This window comes from Zosterops lateralis, assembly GCF_965231275.1.
Source record: "Zosterops lateralis genome assembly, chromosome: 5".
Classification (NCBI taxonomy): Eukaryota; Metazoa; Chordata; class Aves; order Passeriformes; family Zosteropidae; genus Zosterops; species Zosterops lateralis.
The window spans coordinates 5,934,185-5,946,268 of NC_139766.1; the positions used below are offsets into that span (position 1 = coordinate 5,934,185).

Sequence of the window (12,084 nt, forward strand, 5' to 3'; positions counted from 1 at the left end):
TGCATTTCTAGAGGGCTTTAGTCTATTTTAAGCTGGGAAAGGAAGAGGGTAGCAGGGCTGGTGGGAGCTCCAGCTTCCCTGAGCAGGACATCCTGAACTGGGAGATTAGTGCTGACCAGAGGAGCAGCACAGGAATGGGGATTTACAGCAGTGCCTGGTTTTTTACAGTAAGAGTGAAAAAAACTGGAGAAATCAAGAAACAGGTGAGAGGGATGGAATCCTATCTCCAGCTACTCAGACCAAAATGTTCATAAGGCAACGAGTTTCTTCTGGGCATGATGAATGCATCAGAGCAGCCTGTGTAGCCCAGAGATCAAACGAAGTGATCTCCTCTGCCTTTAAAATGTATGAAGCTGAAAGATCTTAAGGGCAAATAAACTTACTTTGATTGCAGGGCTGGGATCTTGGAAGTCACATTCCTTTAATTTCCTTGAGCTTGTTGCCTTCTCTGTGAAGGACATGCACAGGGTGGTGAGTTTTCAATGGAAACTGGTTTTGCCTCATTTTCCACTTCTCTCCTGTTACAAGGAAAGAAGTGCCGAGCTCCAGAGGCCTACCTACCTCTTCCTATGCAGACAGAAAGGGCTGGGTGTCTGTTTTTAATTACAGCCTGAAAGAACTGCATTTAAAAGACAACAGAAAGCTATTTAATTAATACTTATCATTAGCACACATAGGAATGCCTAGCAGCAAATTGCAACAAAGCAATTCCTTTTTATTTTTTTTCCTTGCACTTTGGATAAATTAAAAAAAAAATGAGTAAACAAATGATTTGCACCACGTTTGAGATGACATTTTACAGAGTGAGAGTAGTGGGATAGTAAGTATCACCCTAGGAGAGGAGAGATGTCTAAGAGCAGCCTTCTCCATCTCCAGTTTTTCAATCTCCAGTTCTCTTGGCCAAGAAGCTTATCTTCATCCATCCATCTATCTATCTTTCTATCTCAGCATTTACACCGGGCTCATCCCCATGTCTGAGCGCCGACTTGTCTTCATACCTGTCCATAAATTACAGGGCCCCCCCAGGGCATTATAAATAATAATTCAGCTCCCAAACATTCAGAACACTGTTTTAAAGCATTGGCTTATAATTCACCACGTTGTGGGCTCCTCCCAGCTCATAAATGGAGTAGAAGGACGTGACAGCCCAGCCAGTGGAGTAATTGCCCAAAGATCAATTCCTTGGGCAGCCACAAGCTGGAAGATGGGGATGGACATTGTGACAAAGCAAAGGGGAAGGTTGGTCTGCTCATATGAAAGAGCATCCTCACCCTCAGCTCCTTTGGGATTTTATATTCCTCTCAATTTTATCCCAGCCAGAGCAGCAGTCAGCCAGTCATCCCACATCCCCCTTTAGCAAATAGATCTCTTAATGGCACTGTTAATAATTGAAGTGTTGAACCACAGCATGGCTCTGTCCCCACAGGGCACAGAGACAGATGACTTAGAGGGTAGACTCCACATGTAATCCAACAGATCCCAAACCACTCCAGGACAGGCGCCCCAATCCTTTGTTAGACACGCCAACTACAAGTGAGTTTGGCTCAGGACAGCAAGTTGCTGTGGTACATGTGAGTTATTGAGCTGAGCCATGACCCTACTCCTCTATCTCAACACATTGCATCTTCATCCCAAGACATTACTTTCTCCTTAAGGTAGGAGTTGGGAACATGCCCCAGCTGTGTCCCTCAGCGGGGAAATACAGTGTCCCCATGGAGTATTGTCACTGGTTTGTGGGCATCACTATCTCCTGGATCATGTGTTGGACATGATTGGGGTCAGGGACCTGAAACTGGAATTTTTGCTGGAGAAAAGCAAGAGCAGTTGATGTATGAAATGAATTACTTGACAAGCCTATCCTGGGTTTGTGATCAGCTCTGGAAGGTTCAGGGCTAAAATATCATTAACCCTGGGAACATGTGAAGCTTACAGAGCCTGCAGCCACCCATCAGGGTTGGGTGAGGAGGTACTGCTTTTTGTGTGACTTTCCTCTCTCCTTTTTCCATCTTTTCAACAAACCAGGCTGATCTTCCCTCTCAGCCAGAGACCAAGGACAAGCAAGCAGAGCCCCAAGCTCCACTTCTGGGGACAGAGTGGGAGCTCCCAGTGTGAGGGTGGCCACAGATGCCATGGTCCCCGAGCAGGTGGTGGGACACAGCACACCCACAGGGCCAGGTTCATTCCCACATCCCAGGCACTGGGCTGGCACACGTGGCTGTGCATTGGCCTCTATGGGAACACAGCCCCCTGCAAGCCAAGCCTGTCTGTGCTCCCTCTGCCTTAGCTTCGGGCATGGAACAGGCTTTTCTTGATGTTCTTCTGCTCCAGAGATTGCAGAGAGAGTTTCATAGTGTCCTGCCCCAAAAATAGTCTGATTTGGGCTGGGGGAGACCTAGCATCCTCACCCCATAAGGGTATCCTCAGGGATGGTTGAGAATTCCTTTTCACCCTGCTATGAGGCTGGACCCTTTACTCATCCTACTGCTTGAGGGCACTGGGATGGGAGCATGGAATGTATTCATCACACTTCCTGCTTGCAAAACACATCGGGAATTTGGCGGGGTACAAGTCCAGCCCCACTCACCCCATCCTTCACAATGTTCCCCAGTGAGGGGTTGGGGTCTTGCCAGCCTGTCACTATGGTGCAGAACTGGGTGCAATTTCGGGCCTCTCCCCTCTTGCAGGGTGTCTTAAGCTATGATTAAGGGCTAAATTGCAACTGGGCAGCCGTCCTTGGCTGAGAACCCCAAGATGTGGGGAGGCAGCTTCTAAGGGCAGTGGAGTCCAATGAATGTAACATCTGCATCAACGAAAGGGGAAGCTGATCATGGGGGTCAAGTGGGATCAGGACATTTCTTACTGTCACTCCCCCAGACATTCTGCACCACTGCCAGTGTAAAGCCATCCTTTGGGGGTTATTTGTGAGGATGAAGCTGCTGCTTAAAAAATAGGAATGCTGGTGGTTTGGCTCTTAATGAAGGGTGAATGATGGCCTTATGATGGCCACCATTCCTAGACCCCACCTTCAAGCTGCTCAATCCATGCAAGTAGAGCTGCCAGCATCAAAAACATCCAAGTGCTGTGGTTTTTACATCATTCTCAGCTAAGTTATTTCCCTCATCCTTGTTAATTGGGATGGGGCAGCCTCAGCCCCCACCCTGGAGGAGGCACAGGTCCCTCCTCTCCTGCAGGGTTTCGGTGGGATGGAAGGAGGTGGCACAGGGCCAGCTGTGCCTTGGGGAGCCAAGGAAAAGGCTGCCTGGGTGCCAGCAAGGCAGCTTGGAGCCCAGGCCAAGCTTCCCACTCTTCCCGCACATTCTGCAACATCCCAAGCTGAATCACTTCACAGAATTTACTTTTACCCTGTTAAATGCCACTAAACCTTCAAATTAATCTTCCCATTACAGGACTTCCTTTGATGTCAAAGGGGGAATTTTTTTGATGGCAAAGGGGGATTTTTCCCCCTGGTATAATTATTCCTATTTTTCTTCCCCCTTTTTTAGGCACAAGAGATTCCTGCCAGATGCATGACTTGTGGAGGCAGCTCCCACACAAGGTATTTATATATTTATATGTATATGATGAGAACGTGGTATTGAAAGACCTGAAGTTTCAGGCAAAAGATAAAGGGAATTTCCCACTTCCTACTTATTACAGTGGAAGTTGCCTGGGAAGAGTCTGAAGCAGGACTAGGACCAAAAGCTGTGAGATACAGCACTGGAAAGCAGCTCTTTAAGATAAGCCTGTCCAGGGAAAACATCTGCTATTTAACACTATCACAGAGCAAGTTTCAGTGCCTGGGAACCATCTCTGGCAGGGCTTAAATTACAGGGATGGGTAAAGTGGATCTGCTCCACTCCTGCATGTGTTTACTATTGAGCATCTTGGGTGCTATTGGGATTGCTGGGCTGAACATCCCAGCACAGAGCCAGAATCACTGGATAATGCTCAAGAACAAGGCAGCTGTGGGTAGTGCTAAGGCAGCTTTCTCTAACAGCCAGTAATGATGGAACAGCCAGGTTTACTCAGAGTTTCAATCAGCTGTTATGATTTATTAGGAAAATGGGGATACAACTGCAGTGGTCCTTACTGAAAATGTTATGAAATTATCCATATAATCCAACTCTTTAGCCAAAATGTTATGAGATAACCCATGTAATTCAACAGGGAAGTATATTCTTGCTAAGAAATCATTGCATGGAGACCCCCAGCACGAGACAGGGCTTTCCTGGGAGCAGAGAATGAGCCCTGTGAGGCACTGCTGTGCCCAGTAGTCAGGTCTGTGTGACTAGCTGCCCAGTGATCCCCCCCTGCCCTGGGGTGCAGACTGACCCACCCGTGCCTCCCACTGCTGTGCCACAGCTTCAATCCGGCCCCGGAGCACCTCTGCCCAGTCCTGTCCCTGCTCCAGGGGAGTGGATCTGGTCTCCATTGCTGTCAGGGCAGTGATTTCAGGGGGGATCTGAGGAACCAGGCCAGCTCGGAGAAGGGCATCCTGAAATTTGGCTGCAGAGGCTGGAGCCAAGCAACACCGGGGGATGCTGGAAAAATAAGCAAAGAAAACTTAAGGTGTAAGTGAGCTGGGAGCTGGAGATGCTTCAGGAGCTGTAGGAATAATGATGCTCCAGTCCCTAATGCTCCTGACCATGGCTCTCCCCTACCTGTGTGGCTGTGAGTAGTGGTAGTGAGCAGCCACAGCAGAGTGGGGGCACAGCAGGTACTGGTTCTCCTCCCAGCAGTGCCGCATGGCTCCCACAATGTCCTGGTCAGAGGCTGAGCATGATCCCAGGGTCTCAGAGAGCTGTGGGGAAACAGGGAGGTCTGCACAGGGCACCACCACACAGTGTCTTCCCAGCTGGGTTTGTGCTACAGGCACTCAGCAAAGCAGGTGGAAACTGGGAGGCTGGAGGATGGGTTCCCCCAGAGACTGAAGGAAAAGGGGTTGCTGCTGGAGCTAGGGAATGAGGCACAGGTGGAAAAAAACACAGGGATGGAGTGTGGGCAAGGGGTTTCCATCCACAGGTGCTGTGAGTGTGGGTGGGCAGGAGGCAGGACTCAGCTCATCACCTCTGCACTGCTACTTTCATGCTCTGAAGGAGTTTCTGAGGACTTGTAAAATCCACCTCAGTGTAACAGCTCTTCTTGCTTTTAATAATAAAATTGTTTAGTTTCTGCAGCACAAGCAGGAATGGGCACTGGGCAAAGGCTGCTCTGTGAGGGACAGCACACTGGAAATTGGACAGGAAAAGGCAGGATTTTGCACCTGGCCCTCTCACAACTCAAATCTTTGATTATCTCTTGTACCTCTCTCTGCTTTGTGCTTGTGCTCCCCTTTGTTGTAAAAGCAAGGCTGAATTGCACCAAACTCAACAGACCCACTCCTAAACATCCAATTTGTGCCAGCATCCACTGCACGATGCCTTAGTGCATGGCCAAGGATGGGCCAAATTCACATGCTACCTAAGTAACTGCAGGTAATTTTTAAGTTAGTTTCGTGAAGAAGAAAAAAAAAAATAAAAAGAGGGTCTTAGTATCTCCATGCACACACATTGATATAAAACTTCTATTCTGGCCTCATTTAAATTTCTGGTGGCATACTCTCCACAATGTTTTTTTTATTCTGAAAATGAATTGGAAATACCTGGTAGCAATAATCTCCTTACACACATACAGGCACAGTTTTGTGTGGGTGAGGAACTGACCTTTCTGTGCAAATCCTCTGGCAGCTTCAACCTTTTTGAGATGTTGAATTGCTCCATCAGAGTTTTTATCAGCTGGCTGTCAGAGCCTGAGAGCAGCCAGAGGATCCTCTCCACATTGTAAGGCTCCTGGGATAACAAGGCAATAGGTGAGGAAATTCAAATGGGGGGAAGCATCCCTGTGGATTCTCTGGTGTCTCATCAGGGCTGAGGTCGTACCGCTGTGTTTTCCTTGGTGGAAGCCAAGGTGGGCTTTTTGTCTTCTCTTTGCTCACCTACATCCCAAGACAAGTCTTGGGAACACAATGTCTTTTGAACCTCTGACCTGTCAGAGCAGTCTGACAGTGACCATCAGATTAAAATGGAAAATGAAGGGATGACTGATGAATCAACAGCACGACCACATCTGTACCATCACTGTGAGGAGCCCAGGCTAATAACACACTGTGTACTGGAGAACCAGAAATATCCAGCTGTTTACTCAGGGTTGCAGATGCTGCTGTGAGTCATCCAGCTCCTGCGTGATTTAATGAGACACCCAGCTCGCTGCAGGGCTGGCAGATAATCTCCAGGAACTTACAGGGCACATATAGGGCCCGACTGGCCTATATGGCTGTGGAGCAATCAGCATTGCAACACTGCAGTAGAACTCTGTGCAAGACCATACAGGAGGGTCCTAAACCAACTTCTCTGCCCTGCCTCATTCCTGCACATTTACAAGCACCAAGAAACATTCATTCAGGTGGTTTGGCCAAGATACCTTGGAGGGACAGACAGGACAAGGGGCACCAACTTACAGAGTCCTCATCTCACCTCCTGGGTTCAAGAGGTGGGTTTGGATAAACTTCCTAACTTTTAGCAGCTGACAGTGCCTGTCACCTTTTGTCACTCCATCCTGTCCTACCTTGTCAAATCATCAGGACTTACTCAGCCTTTTGTGTCCTTATCTGGGTGTCTTATGGCCCCAGTTCTGGTCTCCATCTTCCCACCATCATCTCCCAGAGCCTCTAGCCTCTAATCTTCAGTCTAGTGTGGGTGCAGCCTGCCCTTTGCTCTAGGCTGTCCCCTGTTTCAGGCTGTCCTGAGAAGATACAGGTCAGCATGCGTAGACTTTCATGACCTGCTCCTGGAGGCGCCTCCAACACCATGCTCCTGACACCCTTTCTCCTGTCCTTCTTTCTGCTGTTCCCACATCCTTCCCACGTTCTTCCCACATTTCCCCTTCACCCTCCATTCCCACCAGCCTTATGGTTTCCACTACAGAACACGGTGTTGACACCAGTAAGTTGAACTGGGCCAGGGCACTGGTGCAAGTACCAGCCTTACCATCTAAGTAAGGCTTTTGCTTCTGTCCCACACCACCAGAGCTCTCCAGGAGATTGTTGGGGCCCAGTTTGGAGGCCAGGTCATGCTGGGAACAAATTTTTGGAGCATTGATATGAGCTGTGTGGTTCTTCTTGACCTCAGGGATGGAGAACAGCCCCTGCTTGGCTGCAAAGACACAGCATCTGCTGGGATTGTCCTGGGATTCTCCTTACAGGGCTCATCCACACCAGACTTTCTGCTTCACCTTCAATTCTTCAGGCAGCATCTAACAGGAAAGTTTTCTCTGCTTTACCTTAGTCTGCAGAAGCAGCAACCTAAAGAGGCTCTGCACTCCCCATTTCTGAAGGTTTCCAACACCCAAATGGACAAAGCCCTGAGCAATCCCACCTGACCTCAAAGCTGAACCTGCTTAAAACGAGTCCCAACCACAGACTTCCTGAATTGCTCTCCAGAACAAATGTTCTCTTTAGCTATGGAAATCTTTGCATGGATGCTTCAGATGTGAGTTGAACAGTCACCTCCTGTGCAGGTGTGGAGGGGGATGTGTAGAGGGATTCACTCATCTAGCTCCTTAGGAATCTCAGGAAATCTCTTCACCTGACTCTCTGCCCCCAAGATCCCAAAGTCTGGCACTTGCTGACCAGTGCTACTGAAGGGAGATGGGCTGAGAGAGGAGCCCACTTACCCTTGGAGCTCTGAGGAGCCCCACAAGTTCCTGGCTCATGGGGAAATGCCAAGCTACAGAGCACAGCCTGGTGATAGGGACATAGTGACTGCAAAGCATGGCAGTCCCCCCAGACTCCCAGGTCCTCCCAGGGTGTTTGAACAGCTTTTGGAAAATCCAGGTAGCTTAAGGCCACAGAGATACAATGCCAAGGGTTTCCCACTTTGATCACTTGTTTGGAAGCAGATCCAATCCCTGGGGATGCCAGGGTGGGAATGAAAGGGGAGGTATGTGCTTCCAGGTGTTTGGTTTCTGTACCTCCATGACTTTTCTTTCCGAGGTCTTTCCCTGCCTGCTGGGACTTGTTTTGCTCTGAGCGAGCTGCAGGCAGCCATGAACAAGGCATTTCTTATGGACTTCTCTACCTCCCTCCTGGTCTCTCATTCTGCTCTTTGTGGAGCAGAAACAAAAGCCTTGAGATACGATGGCATTTTTAACTCTCTAGTTGTCACATGCTGTGGAAATGTTCCTGCCTTGCTAAGCTTGCACAGAACAAATGCCTGGAAACCCAGCACTCAACAACGAAGATCAGAAAGTCAAGCCCTGAAAAGTGAGGGAGAAGGTGTTTGATCTATCTCAGCTCAGCAGTCTGTAGTATAATGGTCAATATGAGTCACGCCTCCTAATCCATCATCGAGTGGCAGAATTTTACAGGTAGAACAGAGCACAAGATTAAAAAAAAAAACAACAGTAACAATATTTTCTATTTTTACATTTTGGCCAGTTTACTACATACCTGGATATCCATGGCTGATGCCAACGTAGCCTTCACACTCCCTGCCAGTGAGAAATCCCCATGTTGAACAGTCCTATGAATGATGTCATTGCTGTTCACCACAGTAACAAGTCGAATTGGGAGACCCATTTTCTGGGCAATACAGCCAGCTAGGGAAAAAAAAGTGAAAAAAAATGCATGAGCACTTGATGAAGAAACATTTGAAGGAGATTTAGCAAAGAAGTCACCATACAAATTGATGGAGCATCTCATTCAGAAGCAGACAAATTATACTCCCTAGTGCACTCCGAGACTCCTGACTTCAGTGGTTTGGTAGAGCACAGATTATAAAATCCAGGATGCAACAATGCAACACTCCACCTGCCACTGAACACAGACCCTGGCTCATCTCCACTTTTCTGGTGGATAGGCAGGGGACTGAGAGTACAGGCAGCTGCCAGGCAAGCAGGAGAGATGAAGATTTTGGGCTTTTGCCTCTCTGATGGGCAGGCTGGAAGAGCAGTGGATATATAAAATCCTTTATTGCTTTTATAAAACAGTTCTACACCTATTTTGGGACTGAGGCAATCAAGGACTCTCATTTAGAAGGCCAGATTATGCAATTAAGCGTGGTTCTCCTGACCATGCATTACCATGCAAACCAGGGAGGACCAGGCAGGACTCCACACCTCTGTTAATGTCTCACTTAAGAAATCAGACCCACAGCGTTTTCCCACTTTTCTGCATCAAACACATTCTGTCCTCTCTTAATGTGCTCATCCTCAAGATAGTTACAGTCATCATCAAAGGGTGGTTTGGGTTTTTCTGCACCTTGCAAATCATCAGTGACACCTAAATTGAGTAATAACCCCACATGAGTAATAAAATATAAGTGGTTCTGAAGAAATCCTACCAAAGAGTGGGTGTTTTAATAAATAGCAATACCCAGTATCTGCAAAGTGCTTTTGGTCCATAGATCACAGCATTCTCTCTCTCTTATCTAACCCATCTTTTCTTCCCTTTACCCGTGATATTTCCTCCTCCTCCTGTTGGCACAACAATTTCCACCATTGGCAGCGGGGTGGTATCCAGGGATGGGGCACACTGAAAGTAAGCATAGAAGTGGTGAGCAATCTGCACCATAATCCTGGACCAGTTGACGGAATTCAAGCTCATCAGGTGGTATTTTCCAGCAAAATCGACATCAGCAAACAGCTCCTTGATTGGCTCATCGATTTCATCGCTGTTCCCATGAGCTGTCAAAAGGAGAAAGGAAAGATTAGATCTGCCAGCAGCTGTGCATCAGGCACGAGGTATTCCTGCTCAGAAATAGGGTTGGTCTCGAGCCCTGGGGTTTGCTGTGGCCAGGAGTGTCCCGAGTTCCCCGTCCGCCCTGGGGGCTGTGTGAACCAGGGCCTGAGTGGCACCCTGTGGATGTCAGGTGGTTTCTGCAGACACAGCACTCTGGGCTCTTGCTTCTACCAAATATTAACTTGCCAGGAAGGCAAATGCTGAGTCCCCTTGTGAGATGCCAAAGTGAGACCTGGCTGAGCAGAGGAGTCCATGGGAGCTCAAGCAGCTCAAGCAGTCAGTGGTGATGCCAATCCATGGGGACAGCATGGTGGTAGGGGGTGAATCACCCACAAAGGTAAGAGGACAGAGGGAAGGGGTGGCTCCAAATCCTTTTAGTGACAAAAAATGGTGCTGAATTTAGTTCAGCCAAACACCAACCACCTGCATGGAGGCAGCTCTGATCTATGGCCAGGAGAAAAGGAAGCCTTAAACTGCTTGTTTGTCAGACTGGGGATGCTGTCTCCTGTTAGCCAGATGTCTGGGCATGGTGATAGAAATGACCTGGCTGGCTGCAGCTGCTAAAGCTGCAAATCCCACTGAGCAGCCCCCTCAGACTTTTAAGGTCAAGGTTTTGACACAGTAGGGCCATAAAGTGGACAAAGTCCAAACAGCAGTGCCAACCAGCAAAGACGTGGACGTTGTCTTCAAGGACAGTGGTCATCTGAAGTTCCTGTATCTGGGTGCAGAGCCCCTTGGGCAGCAGAACAAAGATGTCCACGTTCTTCTGCCCTCTCACACTCTCAATGGCCGAGCTCCCCGTGTCCCCTGAAGTCCCTGTTCCAAAGTGAGGAAACACCAAGAAAGGCAAAAAAATTGCTGTGTCAATCAAACCTTTAAGAAAAAGATAAAGAGATGCTCCCTGAGATGCTTTTGGCAAGAGCAGCCACCCTGGCATTGCCTGGAGATTATGAGGCAATACCATCGTGAGGCATCTTTGGGGAGGGCTGCAGGATGATGGCTCTAAAGGTAAAGGTCTGCCCAAGAACCTTACCTCCATGGAGTCATACTCACCCACCAGAATATTGACATGCTTCTGCTTTTTCTCCAGGAAATACTGTAAAAACTGTCCTGTGCAGGACAAGGATAGGTCCTTAAATGCATATGTAACACCATGCCAGAGCTCCAAAATGTTCAGCCCATCTTTCAGCCTGGACAGATGCACAACATTCTTGTGTCTGAATCTGCTGAAGGCCTTGTCAATCAGCTCTAGAAGGAAAATAGTTAGATGCCCTGTTAAATTAGAGGAGTGTTTTTCTGTGCTCTTCATGCTCCTGGGTACCTCTCTGCACAACCAAAGGCTCTCAGTTGCTGGTGCAGTGACAGATGTCCAACAAGTTATTGTAGTTATTAGGAATTAACCAGCCCAGCTTCATGGTGTTTGATAACTCTGTTCTAAGTAATCCCAGGGGACATCGGGCCACACAATCAGAAAACTGTATTTAAACATAAAATACCGGAAACCCGACTTTTATACCAACGTGCCGTTGAAACAGAGGTTGCAGCTGCCCTCTGGTGGAAAGGATAGCTCATAATTTTAAAAACATTAAAAAACAGATGTCAAAGGAGCGTGAAGCAGCAGAAAGCCCTGGAGGGAGCAGAGCCACAACATCTACTTGTTGCTGACACCAGAATCTCTACTTATGCACAGAGGACACCTTTCCCACTAGTGCCAGCAAGGTGAGAGAGGACAACAGGCTACAGAAAGGAGCAGGCAATGGTGCAGTAGGCTCCTTCCTCTTGGGGGCTGTGAATAGGATGGGGGAAAGGCAGGCAGGTGCTTCAGAACCCCCCCAAATCCTCATGCACATCCCTGCCAGCAGCTCCCTGCCCAGCTCACCACTGAGAGCGTTCCGCGGGACCAGCTTGGCCGGGATGAAGAGGGAGCACAGCTCCTTCACCAGCTCAGGGTAGGAGAGGCTGCTCCACCTTCGCAGCGTGTCCCTGTCCAGCGAGGGGATGCGCTGGGGCATGAAGAGGCCCCCGTCGGGTGCGTAGCCAGAGAAAAGGGCTCCCTCGAAGTCCACGGCCCTTGTGCCTCCCCGTGTGCTGACGTACTCCATGGCTGCTGGGGAGGCACCACAGTCACAGTCACAGTCACAGTCACAGTCACAGTCACAGTCACAGCCACAGGCTGCTGGGGAGGCACCACAGTGACTGCCAGCAGCCCAAGGCACCCCCACACCAGGGACAGGCCCTCATCCCAAAACAGCTCCCTCCAAAACTCCCCCTGTGGGCAGGCAGAATGCCCCAGGGCACAAAGCACCTCC

At 48.8% G+C, this 12,084-nt stretch overlaps 1 protein-coding gene across 1 annotated transcript; it reads right to left on the reverse strand.

Moving 5' to 3' along the window:
* Window positions 1-4,037: 4,037 nt before the first annotated feature.
* THNSL2 (threonine synthase like 2) lies at window positions 4,038-11,877 on the reverse strand (the record flags this gene model as incomplete). Its single annotated transcript, XM_083861872.1, has 8 exons — window positions 4,038-4,541; window positions 4,662-4,801; window positions 5,703-5,828; window positions 8,486-8,634; window positions 9,490-9,720; window positions 10,439-10,591; window positions 10,829-11,023; window positions 11,655-11,877. 8 exons carry the CDS (start codon window positions 11,875-11,877, stop codon window positions 4,289-4,291), a joined length of 1,470 nt encoding a protein of 489 aa, XP_083717998.1. The 3' UTR covers window positions 4,038-4,288.
* Between the last annotated feature and the right edge of the window lie 207 nt (window positions 11,878-12,084).